Genomic DNA, 24601 nt, shown 5'->3' on the forward strand with positions numbered 1-24601 from the left:
AATCTCAGCACTTTGGGAGGCTGGGGCGGGGGAATCACTTGAGGTCAGGAGTTCAAGACCAGCCTGGCCAACATGGTGAAACCACATCTCTACTAAAAATACAAAAATTAGTTGGGCGTGATGGTGTGCACCTGTAATCCCAGCTACTTGGAAGGCCAAGGCAGGAGAATTGCTTGAACTCAGGCGGCGGAGGTTGCAGTGAACCAAGATCATGCCACTCAGTCTCAAAAATAAAAAAAAAAAAAGGTTCATACATAGAGAACTGGTTAAATACAAGATGAAAAATTCATTGAGGAAGACTACCCAGATGTGAAAAAGAAGGTGCTGTTGGTAACATCTTTTTGGGGGGCCGGGGGAGGGGGACCCACAGAATTTAGCCTCCAGGGGAACTGTAAGCACACATTCCTTGGGGAACATCGCCAAGGTATATGATAAGAAAAAAAGGCACATAAATTATAGTATGTGCTCATTTTTTGCAAACGTAAGCAAGTGTTTTATATATGTGTAAAATAAAACTAGAAGAATGTAGACTAGACCGCTAACATTTACCTTTGGGGAAGAGAATTAGGAGTATTTTGCAAACTGCAAACTACAAGTCACACCCTGTTGGTGGTTATTTTAAGAATTAAAAATAGGCTGGGCGTGGTTGCTCACATCTGTAATCCCAGCACTTTGAGAGGCCAAGATGGGTGGATAACCTGAGGCCAGGAGTTTGAGACCATCTTGGCCAACATGGTGAAACCCCGTCTCTACTAAAAATACAAAAATTAGCCAGGCATGTGGTGGGCGCCTGTAATCCCAGCTACTCGGGAGGCTGAGGCACGAGAATGGCTTGAACCTCAGAGGCAGAGGTTGTAGTGAGATTACACCATTGCACTCCAGCCCCGGTGACAGAGTGAGACCCTGTCTCAAAATAAAAATAAAAAATAAAAGAACTAAAATTGAAAAGGACAAAATAGAAAACACTGTTTTGTATAACCTTTGTTGCAATACATCCTATGTGTATATATGTGCTTCCTGGGTTGCAATATGAAATGTATTTTTTACCATAGGTCATAGGAAAGAAAAAAAAGGAAAAACATTGGATTGTCCATCTGAAGTGAGAGGGAGTTTATTTTTATTATATATGCTTTTGTCCTGTCAAGGATTTTCCCTCAGGTTTTCTCAATCTTTAGACCCTTTTCAATTAAAAAGCAATTTAAAAAATTTAACTAATAAAAAAACTTAAGATTAATAGAAAAGAAAATGTCAGTGTGTTTCAACTGGGGAACCAGGGGGATGGCGTTTTGTTCAGGTTTGAGTGGGAACTTACAGTGAGAGCAGTGTCCCCACCACAGGTGGCAGAGTCAAGAGTCCCTCACAAAGGCCGGGTGCAGTGCCTCACGCCTGTCATCCCAGCACTTTGGGAGGCCGAGGCAGGTGGATCACCTGAGGTCAGGAGTTCGAAACCAGCCTGGCCAACATGGCGAAACCCCGTCGCTACTAAAAATACAAAAAACTAACTGAACATGGTGGTGGGAGCCTGTAATCCCAGCTACTCAGGAGGCTGAGGCAGGAGAATCGCTTGAACCCGTGAGGCAGAGGTTGCAGTGAGCCAAGATCTACCACTGCACTCCACCCTGGGTGACAAGGGCGAGACTTCGTCTCAAAGAAAAAAAGAAAAAAAGAAAAAAAAGTCCCTTCCACACAACCTCCAGGGGCTCTTCTCTGCTTTAGTGGTGGTGGGAATCCCTTGTTCATGAATTAAGGCAGATGGGTCAGGGGCCAGGAAGGAGAGAGGAAGGAGGAGCAAGGGGAGAGGCAGGAGGGCTGGAGGGAGACAGAGAGCAACAGAGAGAAGGAGGGGGAGAGGGCTGGAGGGAGAGGGGAGAGGACAGGGGAGGGAGGCTGGAGGGGGCTAGAAGGAGATGGGGAGAGGGAAGGGAAGGGAGGCTGGAGGGAGGTGGGAAGGAGGAGGGAGAAGGGGGCTGCAGGGAGATGGGGAAGAGGAGGGAGATGGGGAGGGTGAGGGAGATGGGGAGAGAGATGGAGAGAGGGAGGGAGATGGGGAGGGGGAAGGAGATGGGGAGAGGGAGGGAGGTGAGGAGGCGGAGGGGGAGGGAGAGGAGGAGGGAGAGGGAGAGAGGAAAGGAAATGGGGAAGAGGAGGGAGAAGGGTGCTGGAGGGAGATGGGAGGAGGAGGGAGATGGGGAGGAGGAGGGAGATGGGGAGGAGGAGGGAGATGGGGAGGAGGAGGGAGATGGGGAGGAGGAGGGAGATGGGGAGGAGGAGGAGATGGGGAGGAGGAGGGAGATGGGGAGGAGGAGGGAGATGGGGAGGAGGAGGGAGATGGGGAGGAGGAGGGAGATGGGGAGGAGGAGGGAGATGGGAAGGAGGAGGGAGACGGGGAGGAGGAGGGAGATGGGGAGGAGAGGGAGATGGGGAGGAGGAGGGAGATGGGGGCTGAGAGAGATGAGGAGAGGGGCTGAGTGAGATAGGGAGGGAAATGGGGAAGCGGAGGGAAAAGGGGCTGAGGGAGACAGGGAGAAGAGCCAGATGGGGATGGGAAGAGAGAGAAAGGGACGAGGAGAGGGGAGGGGGAGGGGAGGGGCTGGGCTGGAGTTCTTGGGGGCAGGGTACCTACCTGAGTGGATGTGAGCATGCAGTTTGAGGTAATGCTCCCGCCGGAAGAACTTCTTGCACACCTGGCACTTGAACCTGCCCCCGCTGCCGTGGGTGGGCAGATGACGCCGCAGGTAGCGTTCACAAGGAAACACCTGGGAGAGAAGAGGGGCCTTCAGGTCTGACTCACCGGGCCCCCCTCTCCTGGCCATCTTCTGAGCTCAAAGGTCCCTTGTTTCCAGCCCCTATAGAGACACCTTCCTTTCTGGCCACCAGGGGCCAGGACCCAGAATGTCAGACTCAGCCCTTAGAACTTCATGGCTCCCCACAAGCCCGGACAAAACATGTCTGCCCTGAGCTTTTGCCCGGATGTTCTTCCCACCCAGAGGGCCTTTCTCTCTTTACTGACAAACTCTCACACATCCTTCAAGACCCAACTCGGGTGTCACTGCTCCTGTCAAGCCTTCCCTAGCTCCCTGGTGCTATGCCCAGCAAAGCCAATTCTGCCTTTGAATGTCCACCCACACTTTTAAGTCAGCATTTAACCCACTGAATGACAGCCCTTTGCTTACACAGGAGCTCCAAGTGGGCAGAGAGGGGCTTTCATTCCCCAGCACAGAGCCTGGGTCAAATGACTGACAAGTAAAAGAATTAATGGAAAATAAGCAAATTACTAAAGAAATCAGTGGAAAGGTAATTTTTTACTATTTTATTTTACTTTACATTTTATTTTATTTTATTTTATTTATTTTATTTTATTGAGATGGAGTTTCGCTCTTGTTGCCCAGGCTGGAGTGCAACGGTGCGATCTTGGCTCACTGCAACCTCTGCCTCCCAGGTTCAAGCGATTCTCCTGCCTCAGCCTCCCGAGTAGCTGGGATTACAGGTGCCTGCCACCACTCCCGGCTAATTTTTATTTTTAGTAGAGACGGGGTTTCTCCATGTTGGTTAGGCTGGTCTCGAACTCCTGACCTCAGGTGATCCACCCGCCTCAGCCTCCCAAAGTGCTGGGATTACAGGCACCCACCACCACACCCAGCTAATTTTTGTACGAAAGGTAATTTTTTTAAAGCCAGAAAACACAGAAGTGAAAATCTGTTTCCAATCCAGGCAAAGGAAGGGCATGTATTCACACATTCATTCATGTTGGTAGAGTGTTGGTCAGGGGCACAGACCCAGCCGCCCCACTGCTTATTAGGCCCGTCATTTCCTAGCTAGGTGACCTTTCTGCCTTGGTTTCCCACCTGTAAAGGGGGATAGTAATAATAGTACACCTATCTTCTAGTCAATTCTGGTGAAATGCTCAGCATCTGGCATGTGGTTCTTGCTCAATTCATGGTATCTTTTACTCGGACCACAACTTCTAAAGCTTAAAATTAGGCTAGATAATTAGAAACATCTAGAATGAGGCCAAAGTGAAACCAGGGCTGCCCTGGAAAATCTGCCACGTATGGTTGTAAGAAAATGAGTAGAGTGAAGAAGCAAGTTAAACACACCAGAGAGACGTAATCAGCAAAATCCAGACTGCAGGGAACACCGCTGGACCAAATGGCCCAATTTCTTCAACAAATAAATTCAGAGGAAAGAAAAAAGGGAGCAGTGGTGGGGGGTGTTGGGGGGGGGACCTGTAGATTAATAGAGGCTTTTGTTATGTCAATCAATTGCAATCTATGGACCTGATTCAAATAAACTTTACAAAATGATGAAGCTTTGAGACAACTAGAAATTGGAACACTTCCTAGATGTTTGATGTTATTAGGAACAGGCTTTAGTGAGGCTTTCAGAGTCACTGAAAAGAAGAATCCAGGCTGGGCATGGTGGCTCATACCTGTAATCCCAACACTCTGGGAGTCTGAGGTGGGAGGATCACTTGAGGCCAAGAGTTTGAGACCAGCCTGGGTAACATAGCGAGCCCCATCTCTACAAAAAATTTAAGCTGGGTGCAGTGGCTCATGCCTGTAATCCCAGCACTTTGGGAGGTCAAGGTGGACAGGTCCCTTAAGCCCAGGAGTTTGAGACCAGCCTGGGCAACATGGGGAAACCCCATTTCTACAAAAAATACAAAAATTAGCTGGGCATGGTGGCACATGCCTATAGTCCAAGCTACTCAGGGGACTGAGCCCAGGAGGTTGAAGCTGCAGTGAGCCATGATCAAACCACTGCACACTAGCCTGGTGACAGAGTAAGACCCTGTCTCAAAAAAAAAAAAAAAAAAAAATTAAAAAGAAGAGCCAATTGTAATAAGGATAATCTTACATCAGGAAGCTGAGAGGCTGCTGCTCAGACACTAGGCCTGGGACCAGGACAGCCCACCCAGCCTGGCTCCAGCAGCAGCCCCAACATGGCCACATCTGGAATGTGATGGATGAGATGGCCAGGCAGAGACACTGTGTCATCTGTGGAGTAGCCCCTGAGCCCTGCCTGCGTGTCCTATGGTGAGAGAGGAGAAGGAAAGGGTGAGGTGTGCACCCCACCCCACCACTTCCTTGCCCTTATTATAGCCTAGGGCCCCGGAAAAGAGGACAGTGGCACCCACCTTCTGGCAGTGTGGGCAGGGGAAGTTGTGAGTGGCCGTCTGCAGGTGGTGCTCCAGGGCCTCAGGGGTGGAGTATTTGTTGACACATTTGACACACCTAAGTGGAAGGAGCAGGAGAGGTGAGGGAGGAAACACAGCAGGCATAGGAAGCAGCCCCCAGGCCACCCCAGGCCAACATTAGGAGGCAACATCCTAGAGTTAATTCATTCCAAATCCATCCACTCTTCTCAACTGCCACTGCCTGTCCTCATCTGAACGCCATCGTCTCTTCCTCGGACTTGTGCAGTAGCCTCCTCACTGGCCACCCTGCCCCTGCCTTGCCTCCTATAGTCCATTCTCCACAGGGTGGCCAGGGGGCACCTTTAAAAATGAAACTCAGGCTGAGCACATTGGCTCACACCAGTAATCCCAATGCTTTGGGAGGCCAAGGTGAGAGGATTGTTTGAGACCAGGAGTTCAAGATCAGCCTGGGCAACATGGCAAGACACCTATCCCTATGAAAAATTTAAAAATTAGCTAGATGTGGTGGCTTCCCAGCTACTCAAGAGGCTAAGGCAGGAGGATCGCTTAAGCCCAGGGGTTTGAGGTTACAGTGAGCCATGATTATGCCACTACACTCCAGCCTGGGTAACAGAAAGAGAACCTGTCTCTATTTAAAAAAGACAAAAAAAAAAAAAAAAAAGGCCTGGTGCGGTGGCTCATACCTGTAATCCCAGCACTTTGGGAGGCCGAGGCAGGCAGATCACCTGAGGTCAGGAGTTTGAGACCAGCCTGGCCAACATGATGAAACCCCGTCTCTCTACTAAAAATACAAAAATTAGCCAGGCGTGGTAGCGTGGACCTGTGATCCCAGCTACTCAGGAGGCTGAGGCAGGAGAATCACTTAAACCCAGGACGCAGAGGTTGCAGTGAGCCGAGATCGCACCACTGCACTCCAGCCTGGGCGGCAGAGTGAGACTCTGTCTCAAAAAAAGAAACAAACAAAAAAAGTAAGTCAGACTATGCCACACCATTGCTTAACCCACCTCCCACCTTGGCCTACAAGGCCCTGTGGTCTGACCCACTCCCACCTCTCAGACCTCATCCTTCTCCTCTCTCCACCTCACTCACTCTGCTCCAGCCACCCTGGCCTCCTTGACCTACCTTGAACACACCAGGCTCATTCCCACCTCAGCGCCTTGGCACTGGCTGTTCCTGTTCCCTGGAACACTCTTCCCCAAGTCTTCCCCAGGCAGTGCCTTCTCATCCTTCATGTCTCAGCTCAAATGTCACCTCCCCAAAGAGGCCCTCCTGGCCACCCTGTCTCAAGTTGCCCCCTACCATGCACTCCCAGCCACTCCCTATTACATCACTCAGTTTTATTCTCTTACCACTTCTTACCTGGAATTATTTATTATTTGCTTACTTGGTTATTATCTGTCTCCTCCACTAGCAAGTGGTCACATCTTGCCCATTCACAAGCTGCTCCCAGCACCAGTGAGAACTTGTTACATTAAAGAGTAATGTAACAAGTGCCTTCCCATTTCTGACCCTCTGGGCCTCCTCATTCAAAAAATGGGGTGTGAGTCCCAAACAGACCTGCCTGTCATTCATTCTTACGACTGTCACATGGCTGGGTGCAGTGCCTCACGCCTGTAATCCCAGCACTTTGGGAGGCCGAGGTGGGTGGATTACCTGAGGTCAGGAGTTCAAGACCAGCCTGGTCAATATGGTGAAACCCTGTTTCTACTAAAAATACAAACATTAGCCAGGCGTGGTGGCACCTGCCTGTAACCCCAGCTACTCAGGAGGCTGAGGCAGGAGAATCGCTTGAACCTGGGAGATGCAGGTTGCAGTGAGCTGAGATCACGCTACTGCACTCCAGCCTGGGCGATAGAGTGAGACTCCATCTCAAAAAAAAAAAAAAGAGAGAGATTGTCACAGAGTCTGACATAGTTTGTATCTGTGTCCCCACCTAAATCTCATGTTGAATATAATCCCCAGTGCTGGAGGTGAGTTCTGGTGGGAGGTGATTGGATCATGGGGGTGGATTTCTCATGAATGGTTTAAGACCATCCCCTTGGTGCAGTCCTCAGGATAGTGAGTGAGTTCTTGTGAGATCTAGCTGTTTAAAAGTGTATGGCGCCTCCCTCTCTCTCTATCTGGCTCCTGTTCTGGCCATGTGACATGTCTACTCCCCCTTCTCCTCCTGCCATGAGTAAAAGCCTCCTGAGGCCTCCCAGAGGCAGATCTGCTAGCTCAGACACTATACTTCCTGTACAGCCTGCTGAACTGTGAGTCAAATACGCCTCTTTTCTTATAAATTACCCAGTCTCAGGTATTTCTTTATAGCCGTGTGAGAACGGCCTAACACGGAGTCAAAAAACACAACTGTGCCAAACAGCTCATAAACATGTCCTCACAACAGCAGTCTCAGGCCACCAGCCACTCTGAAGGGAGAAAAGACACCACCATCTCCCCATCATGAAAACATGTGCCAGCTAAGGAAGAAAGGGTATTATCAGACAAAAAAAGAAAAGAAAAAAGAAAACATTTGCCAGCATATTGACCTGTTTACAATGAGTTATCAGTGAGGAATGTCACAGGTAGGTCAACAATTCAAACCAAAAACAAAAAGGCAGGCTGTGTAGAGTACTGCCTGTGGGAAACCCCGGGCAGGCTGCACCTGCAAAGGGCCCAGGGGAGCCCCACAGACCGCACTCTGAAACTACACACTAGCCAGGCGCACTCTGAAACCACACACTAGCCAGGCGCGGTGGCTCACGCCTGTAATCCCAGCACTTTGGGAGGCCAAGGTGGGCTGATCACTTAAGGTCAGGAGTTCGAGACCAACCTGGCCAACATGGAGAAATGCTGTCTCTACTAAAAATACAAAAATTAGCCAGGTGTGGTGGCTCACACCTGTAATCCCAACTACTCGGGAGGCTGAGGCACAAGAATCACTTGAACCCAGGAGGGCAGAGGTTGCGGTGAGCCAAGATCATGCCACTGCACTTCAGCCTGGGTGACGGAGAGAGACTCTGTCTCAAAAAAAATAAAAAAAGAAAAGAAAGAAACCACATACTAAATGCCTCCAGGCAGCAAGAAAGGGAAGGTGGGGTGGGAGCAGAGGTACCAGGAGGGCAGAGACTTAACTAGCTGGTGAGATGGGAAAGGACAGAATCTCACAGGCTTCAGGGGCTGGGTTTGGGGGAGACATAGGTTTGTGTCAGAGATAGTTTACCAATAGCCAGGAAAATTAAAATCTCCTGCCAGAAACAGCACCTGAATGAAGTCATCCAAGGTAACATCACCAGTAATGGAGCAAATCAACATCACATGCCTCCTGATATGACACACGGAGGAGGACACAGTATTTGTTGTGACATTCCCAACAAAAGTGCATGCCCTGAATTTGAATTTAATCATAGGGTAAAATCAGGCAAACCTGAACTGAGGACATTCTACAGAATAACCTGTCTATACTCTTCAGAAATATCAAGGTCTCAAAAGACAAAGACAGAAGGAGGAACTGTTCCAGCTTATAGGACACGAGAGAGATGAGAGAGACATGACAACTGAATTCAACATGTGATTCTGGTTCAAAAAAAACTTTTTTTTCTTTTTCTCTAAAGCACGTTATTAGAACAATTGGAAAATTCTGAATAAGGCCTGTAATTAGATAATAGAATTGTATTGATATTAACTTCCTGATTTCTTTTTTCTTTTCTTTTTTTTTTTTAGACAGAGTCTTGCTCTGCTACCCAGGCTGGAGTGCAGTGGCCCGATCTCGGCTCACTGCAACTTCCGTCTCCCAGGTTCAAGGGATTCTCCTGCCTCAGCCTCCCAAGTAACTGGGAATACAGGTGCCCGCCACCACACCCTGCTAATTTTTATATTTTTAGTAGATATGGCATTTCGCCATGTTGGCCAGGCTGGTCTCAAACTCCTGACTTCAGGTGATCCGCCCACCTCAGCCTCCCAAAGTGTTGGGATTACAGGCATGAGCCACCGCGCCTGGCCTGATTTTTTTTTTTTTTTTTTTTTTTTTGAGATAGGGTCTCACTCTGTCCTTCAGGCGGGAGTGCAATGGTGCTATCTCCGCTCACTGCAACCTGTACCTCCCGGGCTAAAGCAATTCTTCTGCCTCAGCCTCCTGAGCAGCTGAGACCACGGGCATATGCTACCATGCCCGGCTCTTTTTTTTTTTTTTTTTTTTTTTTTGGTAAAGACGGGGTTTTGCCACGTAGTCCAGGTTGGTCTCAAACTTCTGGGCTCAAGCAATCTGTCCACCTCAGCCTCCCAAAGTGCTGGGATTACAGGCATGAGCCACCACACAGAGCCCAACTTCCTGATTTTGGTAACTATAGTACACTGCGCTTATGGAAGAGGTTATCTTTGTTTTTAGGAAATACAGGCCAGGTGTGGGGCTCACGCCTGTAATCCCAGCACTTTGGGAAGGCCAGGCAGGAGGATCACTTGAGGCCAGGAGTTCAAGACCAGCCTGGGCAACACAGTAAGACCCTGTCTCTACAAACAAACAAACAAAAAAATTTAGCCAGGAGTGATGGTGCCTGCCTGTAGTCCTAGCTACTGGGGAGGCTGAGGCAAGGCGACCACACCTGTGAATAGCTGATGCACTCTAGCCTGGACAACACAGTGAGACTCTGTCTCTAAAAAAATAAAAATTGGCCAGGTGTGTGGCTCACACCTATAATCCCAGACCTTTGGGAGAACAAGGCAGGTGGATCGCCTGAGCCCAGGAGTTCCAGACCAGTCTGGTCAACATGGTGAAATTCCATCTTTATAAAAAATAAAAAATTAGCTGGGCCTGGTGGCACACACCTGTGATCCCAGCTACTCAGGAGGCTGAGCTGGAGGATTGCTTGAGCCCAGGAGGCGAAAGCTGCAGTAAGCTGTGATCACGCCACTGCACTCTAGCCTGGGTGACAGAGTGAGACCCTGTCTCAAAATAAAAAAAAGGCCAGGTGCAGTGGCTCATGCCTGTAATCCCAGCACTTTGGGAGGCCAACGCAGGAGGATCACTTGAGCCCGGGAGTTTAGGACAAGCCTGAGCAACATGGCAAAACCCTGTTTGTACGAAAAATTACAAAAAAAAAATTAGGCCAGGCGCAGTGGCTCACGCTTGTAATCCCAGCACTTTGGGAGGCCGAGGCAGGCAGATCACGAGGTCAGGAGATTGAGGCCATCCTGGCTAACATGGTGAAACCCCGTCTCTACTAAAAAATACAAAAAATTAGCCGGGCGTGGTGGCGGGCGCCTGTAGTCCCAGCTACTTGGGCGGCTGAGGCAGGAGAATGGCGTGAACCTGGGAGGCGGAGCTTGCAGTGAGCTGAGATTGCGCCACTGCACTCCAGCCTGGGTGACAGAGCGAGACTCCGTCTCAAAAAAAAAAAAAAAAATTAGACGGGCATGGTGGTGCACGCTTGTAGTCCCAGCTACCCAGAAGGCTGAGGTGGGAGAATCACCTGAGCCTGGGGAGGTCAAGGGTCAAGGCTACAGTGAGCCATGATCATGCCACTGCATTCCAGCCTTGGCGACAGAGTGAGACCCTGTCTCTAAACAAAAAATTAATTAATTATATTAAAATTAAAATAAACACATAAGTTAAATTCGTGAAACAAAGGAAAGCTTTACAACACAGATATTGAAGGCCAGGCATGGTGGCTCATGCCTGTAATCCTAGTACTTTGGGAGGCTGAGGAGGGTGGATTGCTTGAGCCTTGGAGTTCTAGGCCAGCCTGGGCATTATAGCAAGACCCTGTCTCTACAAAAAATACCTAAATTTGCTGGCAGTGGTGGCACACACCTGTAGTCCCAGCTACTCAGGAGGCTGAGGGGGACGGATTGTTTGAGCCAGGGAGGTCAAGGCTACAGCGAGCCATGATTGTGCCACTGTACTCCAGCCTGGGTGACAGAGCAAGATCCTGTCTCAAAAATCAACCTATCAATAATAAAATTATGACAAAATAAAAGGTTTAAAAAGAACACTTTTTTGAAAATGATTGCCCGTGATATGGGGAAGTGGGTCACAGTGGATGGAGAATTCCTATTCACTCTATGCCCTGTGATAGTTTCAAAATATTGCACTGTATACATATAATTAGTTTTTGAAGTAGATAATTAATCTTTAAAAAAAAAAAAAAAAAAAAAGACCGGGCACGGTGGCTCACGCCTGTAATCCTAGCACTTTGGGAGGCCAAAGCGGGCGAATCACGAGGTCAGGAGATGGAGACCATCCTGGCTAACACAGTGAAACCCTGTCTCTACCAAAAATACAAAAAATTAGCAGGGCATGGTGGCAGGTGCCTTGTAGTCCCAGCTACTAGAAAGGCTGAGGCAGGAGAATCACTTGAACCTGGGAGGCGAAGGTTGTAGTGAGCTGAGATCCCGCCATTGCACTCCAGCCTGGATGACAGAGCGAGACTCCGTCTCAGAAAAAAAAAAAAAAAAAAACCCTTTGAACTCTGACCTGCAAAATCACTTCTAGGAACTTACAAAAAAAGCAAAGATGTACTTCCAAAGTTGTTCCCTGTATAATTGTTATACTAATGACAAACTGAAAGTAACCACATTAACCAACAATGGGAAATGACATAAGTAAATCACAGTACATCCATGCACAATGGAATACTAAGTAGCTGTTTAAAGAATGAGACAGGTCTATTGTTGCTGAAATGCAAAGATGTCCATAATACTGATGTTTTTGTTTTTCCCCGAGACAGGGTCTCACGAGTGCAGTGGCATGATCACGGCTCACTGTAGCCTTGAACTCCTGGACTCAAGCAATCCAGCTCAGCCTCCCAGGTAACTGGGACTACAGGCACATGCCACCATGCCTGGCTAATCTTTGTATTTTTTGTACAGGCAAGGTTTCACCACGTTGCTCAGGCTGGTTTTGAACTCCTGGCCTCAAGTGATCTGCCTGCCTCGGCCTCCCACAGTGCTAGGATTACAGGCATAAGCCACTGTGCCCAGCTGTGTTACTATTTTAAGTGAAAAAGTTTTAAGTGATAAAACCACATGTACAGTGATCCCATTAAATCAGTCTGTTTGTTGGACATTGCACTACAGGAAGACAGAGTGATGAATTTTCACCAAATTCAGTGACTGTATTTGGGACCACCTGACTCAAATATAGTCTGTGATATTTATATCTGTATCCATATCTGTAAACATACTACACATATATACCAAAGGATATCCACCAAGAGGTTAATAGTACAGTGGCGATCTCTGGGTGACAGTTTTGGTTTTTTGTTTTTGTGTGGGTTTTTACAAAATTCTTTTCTCTGCATTGAACATTGACTTTTGCAATTAAGGGGAAAAAAATCAATAAATCTTATTTTTCTTTTTTTTCTTTTTGAGACAGAGTCTCTCTCTCTGTCACCCAGGCTGGAATGCAGTGGCATGATCTTGGCTCACCACAACCTCCACCTCCCGAGTTCGAGCGATTCTCCTGCCTCAGGCTCCACAGTGGCTGGGACTACAGGAGTGTGCCACCACACCCAGCTAATTTTTGTTTTTTGTTTGTTTGTTTGTTTGTTAGTAGAGACAGGGTTTCACCATGTTGGCCAGGCTGTTCTCAAACTCCTGACCTCAAGTGATCTGCCCTCCTCGGCCTCCCAAAGTGCTGGGATTACAAGAGTGAGCCACCGCACCCAGCCAGATCTTGTTTTTTAAAAGGAAATATTAAACATATAGTAAAGATGTAGTGGCATGACTAAAAGTCATTTGAGAGGTTTGGGGAAAGTACACATAGGCAGGCCAAGGCAATGTGGCTGACAGGGAACAGAAACCAGAATGACAGGGCTTGGACCTCTAAAGATATGAAGCCACTCAAGATCTACAGCCACTCAAATGTCACTATGAGAGAGAATCAACTCTCATGGTGTATAAGCCACTGTTATTTGAGGTCTCTACTGCGTGCAGCCAAATGTCTACTTAAATAACACAAATAATAATAATTGTAGCAATAACATTTATTGAGTACCTACTATGTACCAGGTACCATGTCTAAGAGCCTCAGCCTTGCCTTACTTGATCCTTATAAATAATCCAATAGGGCAGGCACTACTGTGATCCCCATTTCACAGAGGAGAAAACTGAGGCTCAGAGTGGCTGAATACCTTGCCCAAGGTCATCCACTGGATTTGCAGTCAAGACAGGATTTAAGCACAGGCCAATGGCTCCAGAACCTTTATCATTACCCATGACACCATTCCACCTTCAGGCCATTCAAACGGGGGCCTGGCTCATTGGGCCTTACTTTTGGGACAGGGCAACAGCTCCAATGTCTACAAAAGGCCACTGGCACTATGACCCTGCAAGGGGACTGCACAGGGACATCAGCATTGGGCTCAACCTTCAACCTGCAAACTCCAAGACCAGGGCTATGAGGCTTCCAAGATCTCACACTAGGATTCAAATCTAAACTCTGCTGATGTTGTTACTCTGGTGGGCAGGTCACTTCTCTTTGAACCTCAGTGTCTTCATCTTCAAAATGGGGAGAATACCACCTACCTCCCAGGACTGCAGGGATTCATGTCACTAAAGGCAAAGCTTGGCACAGAGCAGGTGCTTCCTTCCCTTTACTTGGCATCTCACTCCAGAGTCACACAGCCACAGGAACTCACAGATAATCCACAAATCGGAAGGGCAAGAGCCAAAGAAAATTTATCAAGTGCAAATGGGAATAAGTCATCACTGCCAGAAATCTCTGCCCCTTGGCTGGCCAAAGCTTTGCCTGGCTTCCCTGCCTCTCTTGCCCCATTTCCCAGAGTCTTGGGGGCAAGTTACCCTACACCCCATTTCTTGAGTTCTAGTTCCTCTGCCAACTTCTCAGAGCTCTTGTGATTTCTACGCAGCCCTTCATGGCTTGGCCCCACTTTTTCCCATAGGCCCCATCTAAACATCTCCCTCCCGCTTCCACTCTACATAACAGTCATTCTATTAACACATCACTTGCTATTGTATTTTAAACTTGCAGTTCCTCCTGCTAGGAACACACTCCATCCATTGTCTACCTGGCAAACTCCTATTCATCCTTCAAAACCCAGTTCAGATGTCACTGCTCTTGGGACAGCTTCTGTAGCCTGCCTCCCCTGTGGTATTTCTATACCTTATAAACATACATGATAGCATTTTATCAACTGATAGGGTACATTTGTTTACACACCTGTCACCCTGAGCAGCCCATGCATTTTAAGCTCAAGGTATTTACTTATCTCTGAAGCCCAGAAGTTTCACCCAGGAGTTACAGGGCCCTCATTAATAGAAACACCAAATCTCTGCAGGTACAAGTTTGTACAGAGAAGCAAAAACCATTGTAATGGGAAAATATTTGCTAATGAACTGGAAGGAGGCGCCACACAAACACCACTCCTGGCCTTTTGCTACCATCTACCCCCATGGGCTTTGTGAGGCAGGTGCTCCCAGATGATGCAGGCAAATGCACAGCAAAATGACTGCAGATGGGGGATTTCACGACATCATCAAAGTGATGTTGCACATCTGCAAATAACACCATCAACAAAGGAGGACCCGGCAAGCAGACCAGAAAACAACTGAGGCAGAGAAACTCAACAAGGATGATCAGAGGTCAATAGCTCCAAAGAGAACGACGTGAAGATCTTTTTTTTTTTTTTTTTTTTAAGACAAGCGTCTCTATCTCCCAGGCTGAGTGCAGTGGCACAATGATGGCTCACAGCAGACTTAACCTCCTGGGCTCAAGCCATCCTCCCATCTCAGCTTCCTGAGTAGCTGGGACTACAGGTGCGTGCCACCACACCTGGCTAATTTTTCTATTTTTTTGAGACAAGGTCTTGCTATGTTGCCCAAACTGGTTTCAAACTCCTGGGCTCAAGCCATCTCCCACCTCAGCCTCTCCAAATGCTAGGATTACAGGCATGAGCCACTGTGCCCTGCTTTAACGTGAAGATCTAAGGATAAAAAGCATGTTGCAAAACTGAGGAAGCCTTTAGTCATTTCTGCCAAAGGGACCCTCTTCATGACCACAATGGAAGACTGAAGTGATATAAATGATTATCAGAATAAATTACCCTAATAAAATCCATACCTGATCCATTCCTTGTTCATTCTAAGAATCATCATATAGGCTGGGCACAGTGGCTCACGCCTGTAATCTTAGCATTTTGGGAGGCTAAGGTGGGAGGTTCACTTGAGTCCAGGAATTCAAGACCAGCCTGAGCAACATGGCGAAACCCTGTCTCTACAAAAAATACAAAAATTAGCTGGGCGTGGTGGCACATGCCTGTTAGTCCCAGCTACTCAGGTGGCTGAGGTGGGAAGATCACCTGAGCCTGGTGAGGCTGTAGTGAGCTGTGATGGTGCCACTGGACTCCAACCTGGGCAACAAAGCAAAACCCCATCTCAAAGAAAAAAATAAAATAAAAATAGGAATCAGCATATAGCTTCAACTTTAACCTAGATCTTATAGATTATAAAACAAATGAATATTATTATTATTTTTTTTTTTTTTTTGAGACAGAGTCTCGCTCTGTCGCCCAGGCTGGAGTGCAGTGACGCAATCTCGGCTCACTGCAAGCTCCGCCTCCCGGGTTCACGCCATTCTCCTGCCTCAGCCTCTGAGTAGCTGGGACTACAGGCGCCCGCCACCACGCCCAGCTAATTTTTTTTGTATTTTTAGTAGAGACGGGGTTTCACCGTGTTAGCCAGGATGGTCTCCATCTCCTGACCTCGTGATCTGCCCGCCTCAGCCTCCCAAGGTGCTGGGATTACAGGTGTGAGCCACCGCGCCCGGCCAATTGTTCATTTAAAAATGTATTTTATTTTGTAGAGATGGGGTCTCATTATGTTGCCAGGCTGGTCTCGAACTCCTGGCCTCCTTCTGCCTTGGCCTTCCAAAGTACTGGGGTTACAGATGTGGGCCACCACACCCTGCCCATTCTTTTTCATTGTTAAGGACTGGTGTACTGCTTTGACTGTAAGCTAAATTTTGTAGATTACGAGACAAAATAATACTGTTATAATTGTTTAGTTTGGAATAAAATGCTCAAACCTTTTCCCACTGTGAACAAGGAAATACAGGTTCCTCTTTTTAAGGATTTTTTTTTTTGGGAAAAATGTCTGCCAAGGCATAAGAATAAGGAGAGCCAGCATCCTTTCTTCCACCAGTGCCAAAGCCCAGAACCCACTCTGCCAGTCTGGACCCCAGCCAGGAGCCTCGGTTTCTCCTTTCAAATATCTCACTGGTCCTGAGCAGTCAGAACCACCAAGGCCACAGGCCCTGGGCTCCCTGCCCACCCACCCCTCCACCCAGGGAGAAGGAAGCAGGAGGCACTTACTTGTAGACGGTGTTGTCCTTCTTGGGGCTGTGCTGTGGCAGGAGGCTGTGGGAGTACTGGTGCACGCCTAGGTCGTACAGCGAGGGGAAGTCCTTGCCGCAGAGGTGGCAACGGTAGCTCAGCTCTTCCTGGTGGCTCTTGATGTGCTCCAGAAATGTGTCAAGCTTTGGGAACGTCTGGGCACAGCTTTTGACCACACACTTGTACACCTTGAGGGAAGACGCTGGGCAGGTGACAGGAGGCAGGAGAGCTTCCTCCACTGCAGCCCCTGGCCTGTGGCATTGGCCTTGGACACTTCTGGTAGATGATCTGACCACTGCTCCCTCTGCCCCCCTGCTGCTACTGGATCCCAGGGTTTTTATTCATTCATTCATTCATTTTTGAGACAGAGTCTCACTCTGTCGCCCAGGCTGGAGTGCAGTGGTACAATCTCGGCTCACTGCAACCTCCATTTCCCAGGTTCAAGCAATTCTCCTGCCTCAGCCTCCCCAGTAGCTGGGATTACAGGCACGCACCACCATGCCCAGCTAATTTTTGGATTTTTAGTACAGACGGGGGTTTCACCACATTGGCCAGGCTGGTCTCGAACTCCTGACCTCAAGTGATCCACCCACCTTGGCCTCCCAAAGTGGTGGGATTACAGGATGAGCCACTGTGCCCAGCCCCTTGTTTTACTTTGATTAGAGGGTTCCCTCCTCTCAGCCAGTCATGATGGCCCTACTACCCTTCCCTCAGGCTCTGTGTGGCATAGGTATATTTAGAAAAATTATTCAAGACCTGGAAATACAGTGAAAAGATGATAGTGTATACCCTTTCAATGTCATCCTGGAATAGCGGCTCTCAAACTGGAGCAGACCTCAGAATTACAGGTTGCTGAGGGCTGTGCCCCCACCACCCCTCCCACCCCCCGCCACCCCTCCCACCCCCCACCACCTCTCCACCCCCTCCTCAGCCCTGAGAAATCTGACTTAGCTGGTCTGAATATGTGCATCACTAATGAGGAATCCTCCGGGGTGCTGGTGCTGCTGGCCTGGGACTTTGAGAACTGCTGTCTAAGGAGCCTGCCTACAGCTGGCCCACAGTCATCACACTCTCTACGGGATGTGGCTACTTCTGACTACTTTCCATTGATTAGAACTCTACAGTTAAATGTTAATTTGTTAATTTGTAAAAATCTAATCCAACGTAATTGATTTTTGTCAGGTAGAGAAGATAACCCCAAAGATCACAGGTTTTGTTGTCTTGCAGGACATTAACCAGATTTGTATGTAATTTGACAATCTGACTTCAGTATCTCTTTTTTTCATTGACAGTTATTAGGCATAGCTATCCGTGGCCTCTGTTGAACAGGCTTTGTCTTCCTTTGGGTTCCCTCACTAATGAGTTAAGTAAAATTCTGACTCACTTTCAGGCCTCATTTGTATGAGAAGTATGTTTTTAACATCTTGAAAATTATACTTTGATAAATAGTACATAAGTCCTGGTTGCCTACACCATATCATGCACTCCTTCTACCTAACAAAGTGAACCCTGATTGCTCAGAATAGCAACATACCTAGTTAAAACACTTGATCCAGGCCGGGCGCGGTGGCTCATGCCTGTGACCCTAAATGCTGGGAGGCCAAGGCAGGCAGATCAATTGAGCCCAGGAGTTCGAGACCAGCCTGGCCAACATGATGAAACCCCATCTCTACTAAAAGCATAAAAATTAGCCAGGTGTAGTGGTGCATGCATGTAATCCCAGCTACTCAAGAGGCTGAGGCAGGAGAATCCCTTGAACCCGGGAGGCAGCGGTTACAGTGAGCTGAGATCAAGCCACTGCACTCCAGCCTGGGTGACAGAGTGAGACTCTGTCTAAAAAAACAAAAAAACAAAAAAACGGGCTGGGCGCAGTGGCTCACACCTGTAATCCCAACACTCTGGGAGGCTGAGGTGGGTGGATCACTTGAGGTAGGGAATTCGAGACCAGCCTGGCCAACATGGTAAAACCCTGTCTCTACTAAAAATACAAAAATTAGCTGGGTGTGGTGGGGGGCACCTGTAATCCTAGCTACTCTTGAGGCTGAGGCAGGAGAATCCCTTGAACGTGGGAGGCAGCGGTTGCAGTGAGCCGAGATCATGCCATTGCACTCCAGCCTGGGCGACAGAGTGAGACTCTGTCTCGGGAAAAAAAAAAAAAAAAAAAAAACACTTGATCCTGGTTCCCTTGCATCTAGTGTCAGCCATGTGACTCCTTTCTAGCCAACGATATACAGTCAGTAGTCTTTGAGGACAGCATCACTTCCAGAACACAAAGGCAAAAGCTTCCCAGGAGAAATTCCCTCTGCTTTCTGTTTATCTTGACTGGAATACACATGTGATGGATGGAGACATAGCAGCCATCCTTCAACCTTGAGGATGAAGCCCATAAGCTAAGAATGGCAGATCAGACAGCTAGAAGCCTGAGTCTACGGTGACATATCTGACCTGCTCTATACAAGCCCAACACTGCCTACTTAGGGATTTCTTCTTTGAATTTCTTTGATGTGAGAGAAATAAAACCCTATGAAGCCAGTTTTCTATCATTTGTAGCATAATAATGCATTCTCAAATGATAGAGCACATGTACTGGGTTTCACCAAAAAGAGATCTAAAAAGTGCTTCTAGGAAAAGCTTTCTTCCTCCTATAAAAGATACAGAAGAGATAACCCCTTTTGGCTCACACATAACAGTGGGTCTGGATCGGTGCCTAGAAAGGTGACCACCGGCCAGACGCGGTGGCTCATGCCTATAATCCTAGCACTTTGGGAGGCCAAGCGGGCGAATCACTTGAGATCAGGAGTTCAAGACCAGCCTGGCCAACATGGAGGTGGAGGTTGCAGTGAGCTGTGATCACACCACCGCACTCCAGCCTGGTCGGAAGAGTAAAACCGTCTCAAAAAAAAAAAAAAGTTATCACCATCCCAGGACAGGAGTACAAGGTGAGCCATCAGGAGAGGTCAAGGCCATACCCTGAGATGGCAGAGACCAGAGCTGGAAAGACACAGGGTCCTTATGCTGGGTGGAGTCAGCTGTCTCAGGTCTGGAGGTGAGTCAAAGTTTTCTGTGATTTGCCCCAAAGGTAACCTTACTTCATCATTCCCCTGCTAGGAATCTAACCTGGGGGGAATAGAGCCGTGGAAGGTCTGACTCACTGGTTCCTACCCCTTTCTAGGCAGCATTCGAGACCCCAGCACCAGTGAAAGGTCGCGACTGGTGTGGCGTGGGCCCCCGCTGCCACCACCCACCTACCTGCTCATTCTTATGCTGGGTCATGTGAGACTTGAGCTGGAAGTAGGTGCTGAATTTGCTGGGGCAGAATTGGCACAGGTAGGAGCTGTCGATGAGGACCACCTGCTTGGGCTCCGGCTTGTCGCCCTCTTCCTCACTGGCTGTGGGCAAGGCCTGGGGCTGTGGTGCACCCGGCAGGGGCTGGCCCAACCCTATGGAGAAAGCCAGGGAAGTCAGGACAAGGAGCCAGCCAATTCAGGAAGGACACACAGAACCCCTACTCTGTGCTCCTCTGTGTTCACCTGGCACCTGCTACTCACTTTGGGTCGGACTCTGTGCTTAAGGTGCTGCACTCACACTCAGCCGCTGTGCACTGGTACGGCCATTCCCAGGCTCAAATACAGAAATGCTTCCTTTCTGAGTGAGAAACAGCTGCTCCCTCAAGCCTCCCCTCTCTGGCCTTCCCCTCAGACACTGTAGACCTCTCCACGATTGTTAAAAATTCTAAACACCATCCTAGTTGTACTCCTAATGCCTCCCCAGTCCCCTCTTCTAATTGTAATCATCTGGCTGGGTGAGATGGCTCACACCTGTAATCCCAGCACTTCGGGAGGTCAAGGCGGATGGATCACTTGAGGTCAGAAGTTCGAGATCAGCCTTCCCAACATGGTGAAAGCCCATCTCCACTAACAATACAAAAATTAGCCAGGCGTGCTGGAGGGTGCCTATAATCCCAGCTACACAGGAGGCTGAGGCAGGAGAATCACTGGAACCTTAGAGGCAGAGGCTGCAGTGAGCAGAGATTGTGCCACTGCACTCCAGCCTGGGTGACAGAGTGAGATTCTGTCTCAAAAAATAATAATAATAATTGTAATCATCAGCCGGGTGTGGTGGCTCATGCCTGTAATCCCAGCACTTTGGGAGGCCAAGGCGAACGGATCACCTGAGTTCAGGAGTTCGAGACCAGCCTGGCCAACATGGTGAAACCCCGTCTCTACTAAAAATACAAAAAAATTATCTGGGCATGGTGGCGCACACCTGTAATCCCAGCTACTTGGAAGGCTGAGGCAGAAGAATTGTTTGAACCCGGAAGGTGGAGGTTGCAGTGAGCCAATATTGCGCCATTGCACTCCAGCCTGGGCAACAAGAGTGAGACTCCATTTCAAACAAACAAACAAACAAAAATGTAATCATCTGTTTCATCATCCTTCCTTCACTACACTGTTCCTCACTTTCCTTGACATCAGGGGCCTCTGGCCTCTGGCCTCATCCCTGCAGGCCCAGTGGCCTGGCACATAGTATGCCTCTATAAATGTTTGCTAAATGGTTAAAACTTTGGTGCTAGACACTAAAGGAGTTTCAGAAGAAATGGAAGAAATGATTTATTCTTTAGGGCCGTGTGGTGGCTCATTCCTATAATCCCAGCACTTTAGTAGGCCGAGGAAGGAGGATCCCTTGAACCCAGGAGTTCAAGACCAGCCTCGGCAACATAATGAGATGCCATCTCTACAAAAAATAAACAAAATAGCTGGGCATGGTTGCATGTGCCGGTGGTCCCACCTACCCAGGAAGCTGAGGGGGGAGGATCACTTGAGCCCGGGAGGTTGAGGTTGCAGGGAGCCACCATCATGCCATTGCACTCCAGCCTGGGTGACAGAGCAAGATCTTGTCTCAAAAGAAAATTTTTTTTAAAGAAAAAAAAAAGAGTTCACAAGAACTCAGAGGGCACACAGTAGGGCTAGTTCCAACAGGAAGCCTGAAGGAAGGTCAGATAAAAGTGGCCACACATTGCTTTCCCAGCAAAACACTCCCTTCATTACCTAGCACGTGACTGGCATTGCTCACCCTTGGGGCTACATGGGAATGGCTTAGACTCTGGCCTTACACTATCCAATAAAGTGGTCCTGAGCCACATGTGGCTACTGAGAACTTGAAATGTGGTGCCAGGCATGATGGCTCACACCTATAATTCCAGCACTTTGGGAGGCTGAGGTGAGAGGATCACTTGAGCTCAGGAGTTTGAGACCAGCCTGGGCAACAAAGCAAGAACCTGTCTCTACAAAAAAAAAATTTTTAACAATTAGCCAGGCGCAGTGGTGCACCCCCGTCCCAGCTACTTATGAGGCTGAGGAGGGAGGATCACTTGAGTCCAGGAGTTCGAGGCAACAATGAGTTATGATTGCACCACTGAACTCCAGTCTGAGGTGACAGAATGAGACCCTAACTAAAAAACAAAACAAAAAACAGAAAGAAATGTGTCCAGTCCATATCCAGATGTGCTATAAGTGTATATATCTGCTGGATTTCAAAAATTTATTAAAAAAAGAATATAAAGTATATTTAATCTTCACATTATATGTTAAAATAATAATGTTAATATTTCGGGTTAAATACCAGGAGGTGGAGGTTGCATTGAGCCAAGATGGCACCACTGCACTCCAGCCTGGGCAACGGAGCAAGACTCCATCGCAAAAAAAAAAAAAAAAAAAAAGAAAAGAAAAAAAATATATATACATATACACACACACACATATATATATATACACACACACACATATATATACACATACATATACACACATATGGTTAAGTAAGATATATCATTAAAATTAATTTGATCTTTTTAAAAATTGTTTTTAATGTAGCTACTAGAAAATTTTATTTCATTTATTTATTTAAGACTATTTTTGCCACTAAAGACAGAACTTATATATTTTTGTTTAAATAGAGATGGGGCCGGGCGTGGTGGCTCATGTCTGTAATCCCAGCACTTTGGGAGGCCGAGGCGGCGGATCACGAGGTCAGGAGATGGAGACCATCCTGGCTAGCACGGTGAAACCCCCGTCTCTACTAAAAATACAAAAAATTAGCCGGGCGTGGTGGCAGGCGCCTGTAGTCCCAGCTACTCGGGAGGCTGAGGCAGGAGAATGGCATGAACCCGGGAGGCGGAGCTTGCAGGAGCGGAGATCGCACCACTGCACTCCAGCCTGGGCGACAGAGCGAGAGTCCGCCTCAAAAAAAAAAAAAAATAGAAATGGGGTTTTACCATATTGCCCAGGCTGATCTTGAACTCCTGAGCTCAACAGATCCTCTCACCTCAGCCTCCCAAAGTGCTGGGATTACAGGCGTGAGCCACCATGCACAGCTGAACAATTTAAATTATATAGTATGCTGTTCATACTATATTTCTGTTGGGCAGCACTGCTCTAAACCTAGTAAGTTCTCAGTCCTCATGCAAGAAAGAAACTAAATCAATATCAAGGATAGGAGCATTAGCTCAGGAACAAATGATGAGAATCCCACATGTATAAAGAGATTTGGAGACCAACTAACCATGGAGGTCAAATAGCTTTCGACTTCTGATCAACTACAGTGACTGCCTGGAGCAACATATAGAAAACAGATTCTGAGCAGGGATGGTGAGGGAAGGCAAGGGTTGAAAAACTACCTGTTAGCTAGGCACGGTGGCTCACGTCCGTAATCCCAGCACTTTGGGAGGCCAAGGTGGGTGGATCACTTGAGGTCAGGAGTTTCGAGACCAGCCTGGCCAACATGGTGAAGCTGTCTCTACTAAAAATACGAAAATTAGCCAGGTGTGGTAAAGGGCACCTGTATTCCCAGCTACTCGGGAGGCTAAGGCAGGAGGATCACTTGAGCCTGGAAGGCAGAGGTTGCAGTGAGCTGATAGCACTACTGCACTCCAGCTTGGATGGCAGAGTGAGACTCTGTCTCAAAAAAAGAAAAAAAAAAAGAAAAACTACCTGTTGGTACAATGTCTAGTATTTGGGTGATGGGTTCACTAGAAGCCCAGCCACCACCATTATGCATCTAATACCCATGTAACAAACAAGTACATGTACCCTCTAAATCTAAAATTTTAAAAATAAACATAACTTAAACATAGAAAAGGTAATGCAGTGTGCTATGATTTTACAATGGCAACAATGTCACTAGATGACAGAAATTTTCCAGCTCCATTATAATCTTATGGGACCACTGTCACATATGCCATCTGTTACTCATGGAAACATCCTTACATAGCATGTGACTGTATTACTATGGTGGCTGTCAAATGGTTATTTTCTAATTTAATCATCATTTCTACTTTTATCAGTTCACTTTTACTGTAAGAAAGGGCTTTCTTTAAATGTGGCACATATATACCATAGAATACTATGCAGCCACAAAGAATAATGAGTTCATGTCCTTTGCAGGGTCATGGATGAGCTGGAAACCATCATTCTCAGCAGCTAACACAGGAACAGAAAACCAAACACCGTATGTTCTCACTCATAGGTGGGAGTTGAACGATGAGAACACATGGACACAGGGAGGGGAACATCACACACCAGGGCCTGTCGGGGGGCTGGGGACAAGGGGAGGGAGAGCATTAGGACAAACACCTAATGCATGCGGGGCCTAAACCTAGATGATGGTTGATATGTGCAGCAAACCACCATGGCACACGTATACCTATGTAACAAACCTGCATGTTCTGCACATGTATCCCAGAACTTAGAGTAAAAAAAAAAAAAAAAAAGGCTTATTTTATCCCCTATTTATTTATTCATTCATTTATTGTAACAGTATGGGCTCATAAATTTTTATTTTATAGTAGTCTCCCCTTACTTGCAGTTTTACTTTCCATGATTTCAATTACCCAAAGTCAACCATGGTCTGAAAATATTAAATAGAAAATTCCAGAAATAATTCATAAGTTAAAAAAAAAAGATTCTGAGGTGAGAGCCACGCTCAGCAAGAAATGGGTAAGTGATTGAATAGTGATGTCTGCCGTGGGTACAGTATTACAGTAATGCCACACATGTTGTATGTTTGTCATCCTTCCTTTCATCTTATGCCATATTTTATAGATAAAGGTAGATTGAAG

The 24601-nt window shown here is 47.5% G+C and overlaps 1 protein-coding gene across 3 annotated transcripts in view; it reads right to left on the reverse strand.

The window, feature by feature from the left end:
• ZNF341 (zinc finger protein 341) overlaps window positions 1-24601 on the reverse strand; it is an 83600-nt gene that overhangs the window by 6014 nt on the left and 52985 nt on the right. For all 3 annotated transcript variants that reach the window (XM_030826481.1, XM_030826480.1, XM_030826482.1), the window contains 3 exons: window positions 16465-16673; window positions 5138-5234; window positions 2624-2756 (listed from right to left, as the gene is read on the reverse strand). In XM_030826481.1, coding sequence (XP_030682341.1) covers window positions 2624-2756; window positions 5138-5234; window positions 16465-16673 — 439 coding nt within the window. The remainder of the gene's footprint in view (window positions 1-2623; window positions 2757-5137; window positions 5235-16464; window positions 16674-24601) is intronic.

Source organism: Nomascus leucogenys, chromosome 13 (genome assembly GCF_006542625.1).
Source record: "Nomascus leucogenys isolate Asia chromosome 13, Asia_NLE_v1, whole genome shotgun sequence".
In the NCBI taxonomy this organism is placed as follows: domain Eukaryota; kingdom Metazoa; phylum Chordata; class Mammalia; order Primates; family Hylobatidae; genus Nomascus; species Nomascus leucogenys.